The sequence below is a fragment of the Leptopilina boulardi genome, unplaced genomic scaffold, assembly GCF_019393585.1.
Source record: "Leptopilina boulardi isolate dan_hultmark-lab unplaced genomic scaffold, ZJU_Lbou_2.1 LbouV2_131, whole genome shotgun sequence".
In the NCBI taxonomy this organism is placed as follows: Eukaryota; Metazoa; Arthropoda; class Insecta; order Hymenoptera; family Figitidae; genus Leptopilina; species Leptopilina boulardi.
Window position 1 is genome coordinate 748,353 of NW_026137676.1, and position 19,758 is coordinate 768,110.

General features: G+C 26.9%; 2 protein-coding genes and 1 long non-coding RNA gene across 9 annotated transcripts in view; 1 reads left to right on the forward strand and 2 right to left on the reverse strand.

Moving 5' to 3' along the window:
- Window positions 1-19,758, reverse strand: part of LOC127291318 (protein PFC0760c) — a 288,501-nt gene that overhangs the window by 158,218 nt on the left and 110,525 nt on the right. For 2 of the 7 annotated variants that reach the window (XM_051320385.1, XM_051320383.1), the window contains 2 exons: window positions 10,590-10,723; window positions 6,953-8,651 (listed from right to left, as the gene is read on the reverse strand). The exons of 4 other annotated variants lie outside the window; for them this stretch is intronic. In XM_051320385.1, coding sequence (XP_051176342.1) covers window positions 6,955-8,651; window positions 10,590-10,701 — 1,809 coding nt within the window. In that variant the 5' untranslated portion in view covers window positions 10,702-10,723 and the 3' untranslated portion in view covers window positions 6,953-6,954. Of the gene's footprint in view, window positions 1-6,952; window positions 8,652-10,589; window positions 10,724-19,758 lie in introns of those variants that run through there. One more of the 7 variants, XM_051320384.1, reaches the window with a different exon arrangement.
- On the reverse strand, window positions 419-2,860 carry LOC127291320 (uncharacterized). The gene is made up of 5 exons (XR_007844585.1): window positions 2,608-2,860; window positions 2,077-2,490; window positions 1,546-1,959; window positions 1,023-1,428; window positions 419-945 (listed from the first exon to the last, which is right to left on the reverse strand). It is a non-coding gene; the product is annotated as an uncharacterized LOC127291320 (long non-coding RNA).
- Window positions 18,655-19,312, forward strand: LOC127291319 (uncharacterized). Its single transcript, XM_051320390.1, has 2 exons — window positions 18,655-18,880; window positions 18,968-19,312. Exons 1-2 carry the CDS (start codon window positions 18,748-18,750, stop codon window positions 19,198-19,200), a joined length of 366 nt encoding a protein of 121 aa, XP_051176347.1. The 5' UTR covers window positions 18,655-18,747; the 3' UTR covers window positions 19,201-19,312.

Consider the following 19,758-nt stretch of genomic DNA (forward strand, 5'->3'; position numbering starts at 1 on the left):
AGTTTAAAATCCGCGCCCACAACTTTACAGCATCAGATGCCTTTTAACACTTATTGAAGGGAATTTCTGCCTTTTTTAAAAGAAATTAAACATTTTATTGATTGATGTCAATTCATGATTTAACTAGTGATTATTTAAAAATTTTTGATGAAAATTTTGAAATTTTTTAATGATAAAAGTGAACACATTAAAATAGAAAGGGAAAAGTGTAAATGACAAAGGTAAGTAATTTCACATTTATGACAGGTAAGTTCTATTTTATTTGTAATTAATTAAAAAGGTTTTTATTTTTATTTTTGAAAACTTTGAATGTTACTTTTGGAAAGTATCTATTTCCAAAAAGTTAGACATCTACAAATTTTATAGTAACTACACATTAAAAAATTGATGTATGGATGGCATTTTGAGTGTGATTACTACCATACCATGTAAAGCCATTCACACAAGAAAATACGTTACAGCTTGCAGGAATACGTTTCACATGAGATAAAAAAGACAATATCGTTCTGTCCTTCTCTATCTAATTTCAAACGCATCCAACATACTGCAACAAATTTTCTTGTGCGAGCAGCTTAAAGAACTTGACAACATCGAGATATTTTAGATTTGGTTTTGCATTCTTGTATCAAACAATAACCAGCTAATTATGTATTCAGCTTACAATCTGTACAAGAATTTAAATTTTATTTAAAATGTAAGGAGGAAAAGCAACTTTTTGAAATTTTAAATAAACTGCAACTAGTCAACTATCTTTTCTCTGTACTACAGAAAAAAGAGAATTAGAATTAATATTACTATTACACAGAATTCTGTAACACAAAATTGATTTAAGAGTAAAAAATTGTAACGCTTTGGCCAGAAAAAGGATTCAAAAGAAGGAACTTATTTGTAATCTAGTATTCGATGTTGAATCAATATTGAATTCTTTCCAGTTCCGTTGAGAGTCTGAAAATAATTTTAAGTTATTTTTCAAAATTTCAAAATAAAAAGGAGCGATAGGAATATAAATTAAGTATAATTACATAGAGATTTATAAACCCTAACAATTGAAACAGGGTAGTTTTGTCGTACGACTTTCAGTTATTATTTCTTTCTAAATGACTTGGATTAGAAGAGATGGATAGAATAAAAGGATGATAATTATATACAGGATTTCGTCTAATTTTGAAAAAGCAGTTGACAAATCATCTTCAACATTTACAAATTCAAAATACGTTTTACATTCTTGTAGCGCGCAGTATCTGGACAACAATGCGTCACTTGTACAACGTCTACAAGAATTCGAATCCTAAAAAATTTGCAAATGTTGGTGAAATATTCAGAATGTAGATATGCTTTTTCGATGATAGGATTAGGATTCAGGGGCTGGACCAATTTGAAACCATGATGATGTCTCAATAACTGTTGATTCTATTTTTAGTTGATAACCTAAAAATTTCATTTCATTATTTAAGGAATTTGTTTTCAAATTTTCATTAAGAAACGTTTGTTTTAATACATATAATGATTCGACTTATTGAAAAAGGGATAGTTAAATATTAATACCTAGAGATTTTTAACAGCCGGATGCTTAAATAGAACAGCTTGAGGGTTCAAGTTGTAGTTTATATCATATCCAAATCCTTTGACTTAAACTTGTGTTGGTGTAAGTTGATGGAGTTAACAGGTAATGATCGAGGAAGAATTTCTCTAGTTATTCAAATGCTAATGGCAGATCTTCTTCAACAATTACAAATTCAAGATACCGTTTACATTCTTGTAGCGCGCAGTATCTGGACAACAATGCGTCACTTGTACAACGTCTACAAGAATTCGAATCCTAAAAAATTTGCAAATGTTGGTGAAATATTCAGAATGTAGATATGCTTTTTCGATGATAGGATTAGGATTCAGGTGCTGGACCTATTTGAAACCATGATGATGTCTCAATAACTGTTGATTCCATTTTTAGTTGATAACCTAAAAATTTCAATTCATTATTTAAGGAATTTGTTTTTAAATTTTCTTTATGAAATGTTTATTTTAATACATATAATGATTCGACTTATTGAAAAAGGGATAGTTAAATATTAATACCTAGTGATTTTTAACAGCCGGATGCTTAAATAGAATAGCTTGAGGGTTCAAGTTGTAGTTTATATCATATCCAAATCCTTTGACTTAAACTTGTGTTGGTGTAAGTTGATGGAGTTAACAGGTAATGATCGAGGAAGAATTTCTCTAGTTATTCAAATGCTAATGGCAGATCTTCTTCAACAATTACAAATTCAAGATACCGTTTACATTCTTGTAGCGCGCAGTATCTGGACAACAATGCGTCACTTGTACAACGTCTACAAAAATTCGAATCCTAAAAAATTTGCAAATGTTGGTGAAATATTCAGAATGTAGATATGCTTTTTCGATGATAGAATTAGGATTCAGGTGCTGGACCAATTTGAAACCATGATGATGTTTCAATAACTGTTGATTCTATTTTTAGTTGAAAACCTAAAAATTTCAATTCATTATTTAAGGAATTTGTTTTCAAATTTTCTTTAAGAAACGATTGTTTGAATACATATAATGATTCGACTTATTGAAAAAGGGATAGTTAAATATTAATACCTAGTGATTTTTAACAGCCGGATGCTTAAATAGAACAGTTTGAGGGTTCAAGTTGTTGTTTATATTATATCCAATTCCTTTGACTTAAACTTGTGTTGGTGTAGGTTGATGGAGTTAAAAGGTAATGATCGAGGAAGAATTTCTCTAGTTATTCAAATGCTAATGGCAGAGCTTCTTCAACAATTACAAATTCAAAATACGTTTTACATTCTTGTAGGGCGCTGTATCTGGACAACAATGCGTCACTTGTACAACGTCTACAAGAATTCGAATTCTAAAAAATTTGCAAATGTTGGTGAAATATTCAGAATGTAGATATGCTTTTTCGATGATAGGATTAGGATTCAGGTGCTGGACCTATTTGAAACCATGATGATGTCTCAATAACTGTTGATTCTATTTTTAGTTGATAACCCAGTAAAAAAAGATTTATTGAGCAAGCGATTTGGCTGATTGAGCAAGCCGTCTGCCCAATTGTCTAAACGACATTCGGACAATTGGACTGTTTGCTCAATCATCCAATGCATTATGCCCAATCACCAACATTGTATTTCGCGTCTAATAAAAGAAGAAATCGGTCCGAGTGTTGAGAAAATGATAAATCATGAATAATTATTGTTAAAAAGCAAGAAGTAATATATAAAAATACCTGAAATAAGAATAAATAACGAGTTTTGTAAAATGTTATTTTTGAGTTGACAGTGCACTGATGTAATATGAATTTTGTCGGTAAAAGTGAGGAGTATGATAAAGAGAAACGTTTCTTTATCGACTCGTGATACATTTCAATTGATAATAAAAAATTGTAGATTTCTTGTTTTTTTAAAAAATAAATAGAAATTTCAATTGAGTATTTAAAAATAAATTTTAATTGATTTAATTTAATTTAATTAGTGGATTAATGAATCAGTGAAGTGAATTAAATTAAATTAGGTTAAATACATTGAATAGTGGTAAGTAATTATATTTTGTAAAATTATTATTTATTAATAGAATTATATTCTTTGTTAATTTGTCTAGTATTATTCTTTTTACAAAAAAATAAGTATAAATAAAAACTGGTAAGTAAAATAATTGAATTTAATAATAATATATTTATATTATATTATACTAGCTGTCGCACCCGTCTTCGACGGTTATAATATTTAGATTTAATAAATTTTGAAATTTATAATTACATCCAACTATACGTGTTCTCCTGTATTAAAATATCTTTTTATAAATTTTTAATTATTATTTATTCAATTCAATTTAATTTTTTCACTGCTTTTAATAAAATTAAAATAATTTAAAATTGTACTTAATTTTATAGTATTGAAAATAAAAATTATTTTAATCAATACAATTTAAATTAAAATTTTAAAAAACTTTAAAAATTATTTGAAGAATAAATTTTTAATAGAAAAATATCTTTTAAATAAAATGAAAATAATTTAATTTTATTATATTTATTATATTATATTTAAGTTTATTTAGTTTATTTAGTTTTATTATATTTAAAAATAATTTGTATCTATAATAATAATAATAATAATAATAATATTCAATAATAATAATAATAATTTAAATATAATAATTGTTAATTTCAAAGAGTAAAAAAGTAATTTTCGATTTTTTATTTTTACAATATCTGATTTCATATTCAGATATGCAATTATTAATTTTAAAATTCTGATAAAATTCTTAAATTAAAATTCTTAAAATTTCTTGTTAAAAGCATACTTAATTGGTCACAAAATTTTAAATAAAGAACGTTTAGTAAAGAATTATCAAAAAATTAAAAATGTTAAATTTTTTAAATTTTTTGAAAGTATCATATTTTTGTTTAAATTAATATTTTTCATTGGTGTGCAGCTAAGATTGCGTTTAATACCCAACAGACTAAAAACATTATTGTTTTACTTATAAAAAGTTGAACATAACGAATTCTTATATTACAATGTTATTAAAAAAATTGGAAATTCAAAAATTTGATTTAGACTTTTAAATTCAGACTATTTACTTAATTTAATAAAAAAATTGATTGTATTTATGTGAAAAAATTAGGTACAAATAGTTTCAAATCAATCTGACAAAAAATAAAAAAATTTGCATTTTTTTGATTTTTTTAAATTTTTTGAAAAAATGTCATAACTTTCGTTCATGTTAATATTTTTTAATCAAATATGGCTAAGATTTTAAGTTACGTTAAGACTGAATACACTGCCAAGTTTCACCTCAATCGGTTGAGCCGTTTTAAAGTTGTGCCGGTACAAAATATTGACGACAGACAGACAGATTTTTTATTTATGGCATATTTGTTATCTTTACTACTTAAAATGATAAACTATGCAAGAAAAAATTAATTTGGAGCAATGTACAGACAAAAGTCTGATTTTATTAATATAGATTAAAAAAAACATACATTTTTTTACAAATATCTCAAGTTTCATGTTGAAAAATATTTTTCATTCAGCAAAATATGGACTGTGCCACAATTATCACCAGCAGCGTATACTTTTTTCTGAAATACACATATTATGTTTGGCTTATAGCACTCATACTGTTTCGTTTTTTAAATTAATTAATAACAACATTATTTTCGCTTACATATCATCGAAACAAGAACAATTAACACTTACAATAATATTAATCATAATAATACAATATAAATATTTTGAAAATACTGCTTCGTTAAATTTCATTACATTTTTTTTGTAATATATAACATGATTATAGTGTATTATATAACACTAAATACAATAATTTTATATTTTACAATAAAAAATAGCTTTTTTTATTCTGTTTCTTTCCTATACTCATATCCTTTCTTTAAGAAATTTGAAAATAGATTTTCGGTAAAAAAATTGCATAAATTTTTTGTAAATGTAAAAATGTAAATTTTAAAAATTTGATTAATTCAACAGCTTTCAATCAGTCACTTGATGAAGTATAATTCATTGAGAAAGTATAATTAAAAAAATTTCAAATAAAAAAATCAGTAAAAATTTGTAAAATTCAAACTTTTTTTAAAATAAAAATGTAACACTTTGTTTTTTAAATTTAGATAAAATTCATTATTTACATAAATTAATTGTTCTGTTTTTATACAAGAAAAAACCATTTTTTTTATAAAATTAAAAATAAATTTTTTCTTCTATTAATTTAAATAAAATGTTTAGTCTAGGTCGACAAATTTGTTCTAATGTAAATTATACGTTTTGTAATTGGAAAAATTTTCATAGCGCATAAAAAATGTTTTTACAATTTCTGAAAGGTCTCAAAAAAATGAAGTGGATATTTTCGAAAAATCCTTGTCAGATTATAAATCATTTTTAATTAATTAAGCCTGCGAAAGATTCAGGACGATTCGTCGAAACGTGTTTATAATAATTTGATTATAATACGCTTGTATAGTGGTACAATAAAAATACACTTGTCGAAATACTTGCGTGCAAGATAAATAGTTCGCAAAACGAGAAATTAACAAGGAATAAAAATATATTCATTTTTTACAAAAAACCATTGAGTAGTTTTTTGAATTTAAGGGATAAATTTTCACTACTGAGCTTCCAAAGCGTTTGGTATGTAACAAACATACTGCCTCGTTCCGAAATCTATCACTACAATTTTCGATTCTACATTTACAATAGGAACGTTATATGGTTGCAGAGGAGACGAAAGGACACTGAAAATGTGTTTCATTGTTACATTGCCGATTTTCAACAATTCAATGTTCAATTTATTGACATTTAAAGAACATGAACCATCGTTGTGTAAACAAATATCAATTATTTGAACTACATCGCCGTTTCGAAGTTTGACAACAGAATCATTAAACGATTTATTTTGAGAATATTTCACAGATGTCAAAATTTTACCATTGAACGTACATCGTAAAAATGTTCTAAAATCATTTTGACTGTCTTCCGATGCGTAAGATGCGAAGAAATTAACATTATTACTAGAAATTGCTTTCGCTGTAAAGCGTTTTTCAGTCATACAACTGTCACAAAAGTCACGTACGGCTTCTTGCATGTGGTTTCTTGGTCTCGTAAGTCTATATAACGTTCTGTGCAATGACTTCTTAGCCATCTGCTGCTCAGCACCCTTTGGACCTCTGACTGCTCTTTTTAGGATAAATATGTTACTTTCATATGGAAAGGCTGAAGTGGCCCACAAAGGTCCAGATTCCGAAGTATTTAGTGCTGCATGCGATCCTAGATGGACATTGAAAGTCATTGCAGACAAACCGTATATTATCTCCACGTATGCTGTAAACATCATCATGTCCTCTCTGCATTTTCGTATTTCCTCAGGAATAATCATTGTTTTTGACAAAGTATACATGGAGTTCACAAACAAAGCCTAATGCTCCAAAATAGGCAACAAAGTAGTTGGCAACACTTCGCGCAGAACAGGAATGCTATAATAGAGCATATAAGCTTTCCAATGTGTAGCTTTCCATAAACTTGTTTTACACAATTTCCCAGGAATTCTATGCACCTCATGAGGTGGCTGAATTTTTGTTAACAGTGAATCCACGTCAGCTCGTTGGGCTTTAGTTAATTTTGATCGCATCAAATCCCACATTTGTTCGGTAATTCCTAACACACCATTATGCATAAAGTCCAAGGAAAAACTTAAAACCATGTCAACGTTCGGGAAGTTACAAAACGACGATCTCCCTTTTACGCCATTGACAACTTTGCCTTCTTTTTCCGCCAGTTTCACATCATTCATGTGCGAATCATGCGTTCTTAATGCACAACAACTCCCAACAAAAGGAAACTTGACGCTTTTACAAAATAAGCCTATGATGTAACAGTAGCTACAACTGCAGTATGAATTAAATTGCATTCTGCACTGAAGAACTGCGCGAGCTACCGAGTCAGCAATGATGCACAATAATGTAAAAGTTATTGTTCTCTCAATATCATCTATTTTGAACTTGAATTTCATACCCTTCTCGTGTAATACACGAGCTTGCTCTTTAAATTGATCGATAAACAAGTTCATTAGGTCTGGTCTCGGTTCTTTTGATACCACCATTATTCCCACAAGTATTACGTATTTAAATCGAATTTCTGGAGGTAGGTCATTAATAATTACAGTTAGAGGCCAAAAACTACGAGGGGAAACTTTGCTACTACTCAAAGGCGCACCGTCTGTACTTAAATTGTAAGTAATTGTTGTAGGAAACTTTTCCGCAGTGCGTCTATACAATCCTGAACTCTGAATGTCTGTTATATTCGATGTATTCCCTCTATCTTCAATATTACTAGTTACTTTTTGCCATAAATATTTCGATACATCTTTATTCTGCATAAGCAGTTGCAATTGATACTCAAAATTTAATGACAAAAAGTAGCTTGGATTAGTAAGACCAATTTCAGCGCTAGTTTCACATTTAGTACATGTTCTTTTATGTTTCTTAATTCCGGATTTTACCGACGAAAATAGAATCTCTTTTTCACAATTGTTACAGTAATAATGGTAAATTATTTTATCCTCCGGAGGATCGATGTTTTTATTTATAATATAATTTGAGACATTCAGATTTTTGAAAGTGGGACCTGCTAAAATTTTTATTACTTCTATTAACTTTAACCGAGCCTTTTCCCCTAAACTGAACTGGATGAAATATCCATACAACATTTCCAATACCTCATTTACAACTAAGTTAGACTGTGGGAACATTAAAACGTTATCCCATCTTGAATTTTCATAACTTGGAAGATCTTCATCAAATTCATCTGCGGAATCTTCGCTGGCACTATCTTCGAAATCGACGTTGGAGTCCTCTTCACCTTCATCTTCTTTACCATCCGTATCACCTGCATCTTTTTCTTTGTCTTTTCCCTCTAGCATTATTGCGTACATTTTTTGCACCATGTCATTGTCGCAGTCTATATTCTCATTTATTAATATGTCTTCTTGCACAATTTGATACATTTCGTGTGTGGTAGGCATTGCTAATCCTTGAACATAGTCATTATTTAATTCTCTTTCCTGAAGTTGACTACTGGCATTTCTCTCAAGATTGAGATTTTTTTCCACCTCCCCTATAAATGTGAATACATGATTAAGGTCAACGAAAATCATCTAGAGCAGGTAGCTCGATGATTTTCAAGAAATATGAAATTAATATATGTGATTCTCCAATCAATAGATTTTGAGCCCCTTTCATCATGAAGTGTCACATATATTAAAAATTTTTAAATTTTTACTCTTACAATAAAATGTTTCTTTATATATAATATTTGAAATATGTTATAAATAGAAAACATTAGAAAAGCTACCACTGAAAAAAGTATATTCTAAATTTAAGAAAATATTGTTATATATGTGTCAAGAATATTATTCTTAAGGTAAGAATATTTCCCAATTAATTTAAGTGGGGAATATTCTTGGCGCATATAAGAATATTTTCTTAAATTTAGAATATACTTTTTTCAGTGATGTTTAAAATTTTTTAAAGGAAACGAAATAAAATTTTAATTTTTAGAGGTATTAATAAATTATGACACTTTTATTAATTTTTACTACAGTAAGTACTCTATGTAAATAAATCGTTTCATTTTCATGTAGGGCAATCAATCATATTATATATATTAAACATTTAAATCCAGTCAAAAGTATTTAGTGAGAATGTTAATTTATTGTTTTTTTAATTGTGATTAATTCTATAAATTCACAATCACGTGTGTAGTTTATATATACCAAACAAGTAGTATTATTACAAGAAAAGTTATTCCATTATATATATTAACTTAAAAATATCAAGCATAATTAAAGTTATTAAACAAAAATTAAAAATTAGTTTTAAAGTCAATTTTATTTTACATTAAGCAAGCTTATTGACAAAATTTGAACAGAAAATTAATTTCACTTTGAAAATATTTTCTTTCAAATAAATTCAAATACGTTTTTTTTGATGAAAATAACTTTTCCATAAAATTTTAAGAATTTAAATCATCTAAATAAAACCTTCTAAAATTTAGGTAATTAAAATTTTGAGTAATTATAAAACATATATTATAATTTTTCTTTTCTGCAGCTAAAGGAGATATTTATTCTACTTTCGAAATTCATTTGAAAAATAAAAAATCTTCAAAAATGACAAAATAGGAATTTAACTGGTGCCCGATTCTAATTGAATGAAAATAAAATTTGCAAAAACGATTGATGATTAACGTTTAATACTTTTTATAGGATCACTAATAATACTGTTTTGTAAATCTTATTGACAAAGTTCTTTTTTATCTCTTTCTTTGAATGAAAAGTTATTTACGCTGATATATCTAGGAACATTTTTTATATTTAATGTGTTTCTTAATAGATAAATAAAATTTTTCTTAGAAAAATATTTTTAAAATAAAAAAATATTTTTGAATATTTTTCAAATTTCCCATATGATTTTGAAAGAAAAAGAAATTTCAGCTTCGACATATATTTTTTTAATTTAAAAAAACGATATTTCTTACTTCGAAAATTAAAATATTCTTATTATTTTTTATAAAACATTTTTTCAGCAAAATAAAAAAATACTTATCTATAATATTCTTAGAAAAATAATACCTTGAGAACGACATTGATTTTCAGTCCCTATTTTGTCAAACCTAGCTGATTTAAAAATAATTCGATTCAAAATTTTACAAAAATTTAGGAAAAGAAGTTTAGAGTAGTCAAACTGTTCTTACTATTCCCAGCTAAAAAGTAAAGCAAAAACCTAAAAATCAAGATTTTTCAAAAGCTTTGTGAAAAATAGAGGACAATTAGGGGAAATTTTCAAAATAGGATACTTTTAGGGGATCGAAATGAAAAAAGGGGACTTTTAGAGAATTAGGGGACAGCCTGTAAAGCCTGCCGCCCCATTTTTGATTCTTTTCTACAGTTTTCAGAATAAGTCCAAATAAAAAAAAAATATTTTTGTGAATGCCAATAAGATATTAATAAACTCTTTTTTAAAACATTGTATAGAATTTTTTCTGTTTACTTACGATATTTCATTTCCATCTTGACCTTCGTTGCTTCCACTTTCTTTGCATTTCGTTTCTTCTTTTTCCTTGAGTAGGAATGTTCTTTTTCCAACAATCGTTCGTTATTCTCCATTGTTAAAAAAAGTTTATAAATCCTGTAATATATAAATGAAAATTACTTTTGCAATCATCTATGAATTATATAAATTTCTTTAAGAATAGTAATTAAATTTCATATAATAAACAATTGTTTTATTTAAACATATCGGATAAAATAGAAACTATTGATTAATAACCAATTTGTATTATAAAGTACGAATGTACAAATTACAATTAAATGAAATGAAAAAAAATCAAGTGGAATAGTGATATGTTTCACTAAAATAGCGCAAAATTTTTCTACTTAATTGAAACATTATTATTTCCATAAATACAAAAATTCGATTATAAAACTGCGAGATTATACGAAATCTCGTCCTTAATGATCTACAACAATTTATTCTATTGAATTTTTTTTTGTCTGTGAAATAAACAATTTCTAATGTTTTTAAGGTTCTTTAAATCAAACAATATACAATACAACAGTTCTTGATTTTTTTGAACTAAAAACCGTCTTGTACAGTAAGTGAAACGTAATTTTATTCAAATTTCAAAAAAATGCATACAGAGTGCATAAATTATGGCGTGCTCTAAAAAATAATATTTATATATTACAAAAAGATTTAAAAAAGTATTTTGAACTTTTCTTATTACAAAAAGATTTAAAAAAATATTTTGAACTTTTCTTCATACAACTACCAATATAGATGCACATTTAAACAATTATTAATTTAATCATGTAATATAAAATTTTTTTCCCTGATGTGATTGAAGTATTCTTAACTTTTTCATGTGCTTCAATTATGTTGAGTACGATATTCACATTATATACTCGTAATTTTATCCAATGTAATTTCACACACCGGGACTAATGAAAACGCGAAACAATATGTACAAGGTAGCAATAAATAAATTTAGTAAAATTCAAAATTTAAGAAAAAAATCAATTCCAGTTTTCAAAGACTTGACAAAATGCACGTCTAATTCTAGGTTTTAAAGATTTCAAGGTCAGGTATGACCACCCTAATATAATAAATTTGTTTAAAAATTAATCGATTTTAATAAAGATATAAGTTTTCTTTTATTATCTAAATGACAAGCTATTTCATCAAATTAAGCTATAAATTGAATTCTTTTTTAAAAAATGTTTAATTTTTTTATGTCAAATGTGTCTAAACTGTTATAGAACTGCACCGTAACTAGTGTAATGTCAGAAAATTAAATGTTTAAATTTTTAAAATTTTTTTTAAACTAGTTTTGTCAATTTAAAACGCCCAATGGCCGTTGTGAAACGTCCACAACTAGTTTTGGCAAAAGTGCGTCTGCCAAAACTAGGTTTGGCTGTTTTTTTCGGCCATTGGCCGTTTTCGGCTTTTGAGCCTAACATATGTATCTATAATTTCTGCGAATTATATATTGACCACATTTTAGGTTATGTTTATTTATAATCTGCCTGTAGATTCTGAAAATCTTATTATTCACATTAGACGCACATAATAGAATTACAAGAACTTTTTTGAGCCAATAACTGAAATTAATAAATTTAATTATATATACCTTTACCACTGTGTATGGCTATACACAAAGGAAAACCGCAAAAAAAATTCTTAGACCGCAAAAATATTTATTAAACAACTTTTTACGTCTGTGTATCATTTATCGTAAATTACCTCAAACAAATATAAACTGTTACTCCTTCTATAAAAGAAATAAAAACTGTATTTTTCTGAAAGTGGAAAACACGTGGTCCTTATAACGACTGTAATTTAAACCCACATAGCGTCAAGTGTCTATATAGGTTGTGACGTCATTTTACGTCATTTCTCTACGTCACGTTATCAGGGCCGTAAGACCGCTTGAGTTGGGATCAAGCATAAATGTATATAATAGAAAGTTCTGTACAACATTGTTTTAGGTCTGTGTAAAATGTGGTATTATTTAATATATATACATTGCATTATTATAAACCTCGCAGAAATTTGAGAAACTTTAAGATATAATATACGTAAAAGTCAAATTTCAATGCGTAGATAGGTACTGCACTGTTGGAGGTCACAAAAGGAATTTGTGGCATGCATCCACCAACAAGTGTTTCAAGAATAAAGATCAAATGCCGCGCAATATCCTTGCTATACAATTTACTATGTAATTTTCGTTTCATGATTATGTTTGTGTTAATTATTTACTTGTAAAAAAGAGTGGTGAAAATGGCAAAACCTTTGAGTAATGCGAAATTTGCACACGTTTTTATTTATGATGATCGTTGTTACAATACTGTGCCCTTGAGCAGTATACCTTCATTTAAATTAAATGGAAATTTTATACCTGCAGAAAAAAGATATAAATTTATTTGGCAGAATAGATCGGTGGAAGGAATCGTGCTTGCAGTAGGAGGTAAGAAAAATTTGTAAATATATATACTATAGTTGCAAAATTATCTTTTCCAAATTAAATGATTAGACAGGTTGTCATAGTGTTATAGATTTTAAAACTAGTGTAAATTTTCCAAGTGTCTACTACATAGATCAATCTATTCGATGCAGAAAATGATTGGCTGTATTATTATTATATTATTTTATTAAATAAAAAATCAGTTCAAGGGTACCACAAGTCATAGAAGTCAGAGAAATGTCGGACAATTTTTTAGCTGGGAAATTTTTCGAAATTGAATAAAATCTAATATAAAAAATAAGTCCAAAATTAAAAAAAATTATAACAAAATTTTATGATTTAGAATATTAATGAAATATGGCAACCCTGCAGATGTATTAAACATTAATACATTAATTTACGTTAAGATAGAAAAGAAATGTTTTTAAAATAATGGAATAACTTTGGACCAATAAATTTTTTTTATGTGAATTAAAAGGTAATGTAATAAATTATTATCTCACAAAGGAAGAAAAAGAATTATAATAAATACTGACTTATATAACTTGTAAAGCATTCAATTTATGAAATTTATGAATAATATAAAAGTTTAATTATGTCAACAAAATTAATTGTGAATTTTATTTTTAAAAAATTAATTCGTTTTAAAGAAACATTTATTTTTAATTGTGGCATTTTAAATATAAACAATTTTTTTTCTCTATTTCTTTAGTCAATTTAATTTTCATTTTCTATATAGTCAAAACAATAATAATAATAATATTATTAAATATTTTAGAATTAGTATCTGTAATTAAAATGCTCACTCAAAAATAATTTAAATTTAAAAAAGAAATGTTACAAAAAATTTTTTTAAAGTATAAAAACAAAGAAAAGAGGAAAAAATTAAAGTTCTTGTTGTTTTTTACAATTTAAATAAATATCCTTTTTTATTTCTATATATGAAGTACGATAGAACTTAGTCCTACATTGTAAATTGTTAAAGCTGTTTTTTTGCAAATCTCATAGGGTGTCGAGATTTGTTTTGACGAGATGTTTTGACGACAAGAATATTTATGAACTGATATTTAAAGCAGGAAGAATTTTAACGTATTATTAAAATCAGTAACTATTACTTGATTATCTTAGGATCTCAGACTTTTTAAATTTTAAAAGAATTAAAGTTTTAACTGCAAAACAAGAATAATATTCTTTATATTATAAAGACTTTCAGAAATCCTCTTTGAAATTATGCAATAAAAACTGTATAATTATGTTAATTGTTTAACACTATATAGAACTATAGTGTTAAAACAACACACTGTATGACTTCATATAGTTTGTATCGCAAAATTTTAAAAGATAATTTAAAGCCTATTTTTATGCGGTAAAATTTTGATAAAAAATTAGTTAGATTCCTTTTGGACGAGCGGTTTTATTTTTATATATGAGAAATTGTGTTTTATGATAATATCTCTTAAGTTTATTTTTTCTCATTTCTTATATTGCTTATAAATTATAAAAATTTTTTTTGTGGAAATAAAAAATATCATTTACCATAACAGCAACTGAAAGTGAAGTTATTGAACAGTACCAAAATAAAGGAAGAAAAAGGAAAGCAATTCCTGCAAAAAAAATATTGCCGTCTGCTACTGATGAATCATCAACTGAGGAAGAACGTTTTCCCAAAAAAAAGAAGATGCCACTCAAAAAACAGCAGGTTATGTATTTTATTTTTTTATGTTTTTATGTTCATAAAAATAATTAACCATAAAATTATTTACAGGGCCCTCACACTACTGAGAAAATACAAGACTATTTAAAATTGGGATTAGATAAATTGAGACAAGACAATTTTTTAACACCTATTGCAACGATGCCACCACTTATTGCAAAAGCGCCACTATTTTTTGGAAAAGCGATAACACCCACTACAAAGGGTCAAACATCTTCTGCACAGGCTCAAACACTTGGTGAAAACCTGCAACCTAATGCTGCGAAGGTGTCAACACCTTCTGCACAGACACCAACACCTGCCGGAAAGACTCCAACATCTATTTTAAATACGAAATCACCTTCTACACAACCACAATCGCTTGTGGCAATCACACAACCACCTGCTGCGAAGGCAAAAACAAAGATGATATCACCTATTTTAAAGACGCAACCATTTACTATAAAGACGCCATCACCGATGTCAAAAACAAATCCATCTTTTTCTCACATAAAATCACCTGTTGCAACCACGTTACCATCAATAGTGAAGGTGTCAACGCCTGCTGCAAAGACGTCATCATTTGAAGAAACGCAAGCACATGTAGCAAAAACGCCACTTTCTGCTGAGAATAATACATCATTAGCTAAAAAGACGCTGTCACCTCCTGCAAAGACATCAGCAGTTGTTGAAAAAACATCAACACCATCTTCAAGCAGGACATCACCTGCTGCAAAGACGCCCCCGTCTGCTACACATACGCAACAACTGACATGGGTATTTTGCTTACATAATAATTTTTAAAATAAAGTATTCGTCTTGTAAGATTTTGTTTTTTAATATGTGTTTTTAAACGTTATATGATTAGATTTTTATTAAAAATAATTATTTGTAATAAAATATTTATTTATGTAAGGGAATTTTATTTTTTTATTGTTAGAGAATTGTTAGAAAAATATCTGGGAAATTAGAAAACAGATTCTTTTGGCAACTTACTTCTTCTTAGATTGAAAAAAAACATTTTTAGAGTATATTACCTAGATATTATTTCAGAAGATAATAAAACAAATAGTGAAATTCTGGTAATAATCAATAATATTTTGTCAATAATATTTTTATAAATATTAAATTATTGTAGAACTCCTTCAACGATGACCACAGAGAGATGGATACAGAAACAAATTGGGCTACAATCAATCGAGCAGTAGTATCATCACCTTCTGAAGAGAAAAAGGTAACGTTTTTAATGAGAGTTTTTAAATTCGTATTCAATAGCGATAAAAAATCACTCAATTATTATAGATCCCTTATAATGCCCAAAGTATTGGAATCGATCAAGAAGTCAATGTAAGCGAGAATATTCTTGTTATACCTTGGAATAAAGAGATTCAGGTAATTTTCTTAATATATTAATATATTATTTTGGTGATTTAAAAGGCTTTTCGGTCATGTTAAGTATTAAATTTTTATTATTTTCAAAAATATAAAAATTATAAAAATTATAAAAATGTCGACCAATCACCAAAATATACTTAACGGTCACTAACTTCAAATAAATTAATATATTATTATTTAACAATTTATTAATAAATACTTTGTAGGAGAGCAATGAATCCTTAATAATTGATCCATTGGAAGTAACTATTGACTTTGAGAATACTATGGATGAAAATATTGAAAATTCTCGAGAATCAAGCAGTTCAATAGAAACTTCAAAAACTTGTAATTTTCAAAATTTAAATGATGAAGTGAGTTATACAATTCTTTACATTAATATATGGATGTGAAGTGAGAGTGAGTGTCGGAAAAGCATAGTCGACCCTGACGAATTTGTAAAAATTCAATTAATTATTAATATTACTGTGTATAAAATGCACTGTTTACCTTTTAATTCAAGTACTGAATTTATCTTTAATTTTTTATAAAAATACTTCAATTATAAAAAAATTCCATTTTTAATTAGAATGTTTAATTTCATCGATTGTTTACATTTTAACCAAAGTTAACAGAATTTGTCAGATCAGGTTATGCGGTGCTTTAAACATCCCTTTTGTTGGTAATCGGATAGTACTGAACATAATATTGGAACCGAATGACTTATGACTTTTGTCATAAGGTCCCTTATATCTTGGAGTGTCATATACGTTTAACTTTTTTATGATTCGATTTTACAACAATTTAAATGTATAAATGATAAAATCTGAAATAAATTTTTTTTTCTGTAGTCATCCATTGCTCCTGAGGAGACAATAAACAAAGAAGATTTAGTGTCTTTCGAAAAAGGATACATAAATATTAAAGAAAAGTGCAAAATTCAAGCCAAACAAATTTGTGATTTAAAAAAGAAAGTGAAGGAACTGAATCTGTGTAAAGCACAATCAGAAATTAAGATTTTGGAAAAAGATAAGAAAATAGCAGAACTCAAATCAGAAACTACTACTCTCAGACGTTTAAATTACGAACACCAAGAGAACGTAGTTAATGGGTTACATGGATTGAGAGGTAATGTAATTGAATTTTTTATGAATATATGGATTGTCTTTATTTACAGCTTTAATTCTCGCTATATTAGTACGAAAAAATATTGTCTGAATAATATCTTAATTATAATGGTTTTTACAGAAAGCCTTGTAGAACGGAATAGGCAGATAAATTTAAGTAACTCAACGCTGGAACCGCGCGTAGGAAGACGATCGGCAGATGGAAAACAAGTGAGTATTATAATCACCCTTGCTCATTTAAAATTATAAATGCATCTGTGATCAATTATTTACCATTTTTAAAGAAATTTTAGTTATTATTAACTTGAACTTTTTGAATTGATTTTTTTTACTTCATATCTAATATTCATATATTAAAAATTGTTATAAAATTTATTATTTTATAAAATATTGTAATTTTTTGTAAAGTAAATTATTTCTTATCAATAATAGCAATATTGCCATCAAAAATGGAAATAAAACTTAGTACGCAAGTGCTTATGATGTTAAAGTATTGTTAATGGTTTCAATAAAATCATTTTTTGTAGATGCACATGGGAAGGGGTAAATATATTGATGTGGAAGACTTTTATACGATTGCTAGTGAGGCCACATCTAACATATGTGCCTTACCTAAATTGCTGGCACTCCATTTATTCGGGAAGGATGTACTGTTAAAAAGTACAATATCGGGCAAAACAAGCAACCGTTCTAAGGGTAAAGAGAATGTCGAAAAATTAGATAAAGCAACGATACTTGCAATATCAGGTGTGTTATATAACAAGATTATTGAAGATTATTATTTTATATATTTATTTGTTTAAAATTCATGTAAACACATTTCTTTATAAAAATATTATATTATGTGTACAATTTCACGTGAAATTTTATACCACATTTTTAATTTTCGTCTAAAATATATTTTTCGTTCTTTACAGAAGTAACTATGTATAACTAGTTTACGCGTTTCTCAATGCTCTTTATAGATAGCCAAATTTTCTAAATAATTCAGCAGTTTAATAAAATTTAATTTTATTATTATTTATTTGTGAATATTAAGAACAGTTTCTAAAAAATTTTTCTGCTGTTTACCTGATAAATTTTTTGTTCAAATACATTCTTTGTTTTACAAATCAATCTTTATTTTTCAAAAAAAGAATTTTTAATCTTTATTGTATTTCCTTTACTAACACAGAATTTGTACTGAATTTTTTTTCAAAATATTTGAAAACAAAATTTATTCAAATTATAATTTTTTATGTAACTATTTTTTTAAGATATTATGATGAATTTTGCCAATTCACATCTAGAAAATATTTGCCACTTAGAAAAAAAAGAGAAAAAAATATGTAAATCTATTTTATGTAAGAAGCGCAAAATAATATTTTTTACGATACTTAAACTGTAGACTAAAATTTCACACAAAGTCAATCAGATTTTTTTTTCTTATTTTTATTTAGAAAAAATTATATATCAAAAAATACTGAATTTTAAAACATTTTGTAAAACGTTTTTAATGACAGATACCTACTCTTATTGGCTGGAAGAAGCGAAAGCTTATGAACGGAATGACGCAGACATGGAGGCAATGTTTACTTTGAATCATCTATCCCAGTACATTGGAAATATGAAATCCAAAAATAAAGCCAGTAAGAAGTTTTGCATGTTAATTAAACATTTCATATTTTTTTCATAAATCATAATTTTCAAACATATACATTCTTTTGTAATTTCAGAACTATCGAAACCCAAAAGTGCCGGTCGGCTATTAGGTCAGGAAGAAATACAGGAGGAAGATATAGTAGATTTCATTGAGGAGAGGGAACATGAAAAAGAGATGGAGGAAGGAAGCGTGGAGAAAAATCAAGAGGAGATTTCGGGCAAGAGAGATGAAGAAGAGGAGAACATAGCTCCTGAAGATGAGGTAGAATCAAGAGATTCGGCAATACAAGATATGTATTGCCGTTAAGATGTTAATACGTTATTCGTTAAAAACACGACTCATGCTGATCTGTGATGTGAACAAAGCAATTGTAAATTGCACAATAATGTATTACCAAAATGTAGGTAGCAATATGTGTACCCATACCAGAGGCTTTTTATTTTTATTTGAAAATTTGAAAATTTTATAAATATTTTCATGTTTCCGTACTGTGAACTTGAAAATGCATAATATAAAACGTCTTTTTAATATTAAAATTTGCCTATTATTGTTTCTAAATGAATATTGTTAAAAAATGTATGAAAATTTTAATGTAAAATTTTGCTAAACTTTTGTAAAAAATATCCTTATAAGCAAACTTTTAATTTTAGATAGACGTTTCCAGACATTTAATTAAATGCCAAAAAATTCTATTGTGTTATATATTACAAAAAAAATGTAATGAAATTTAACGAAGCAGTATTTTCAAAATATTTATATTGTATTATTATGATTAATATTATTGTAAGTGTTAATTGTTCTTGTTTCGATGATATGTAAGCGAAAATAATGTTGTTATTAATTAATTTAAAAAATGAAACAGTA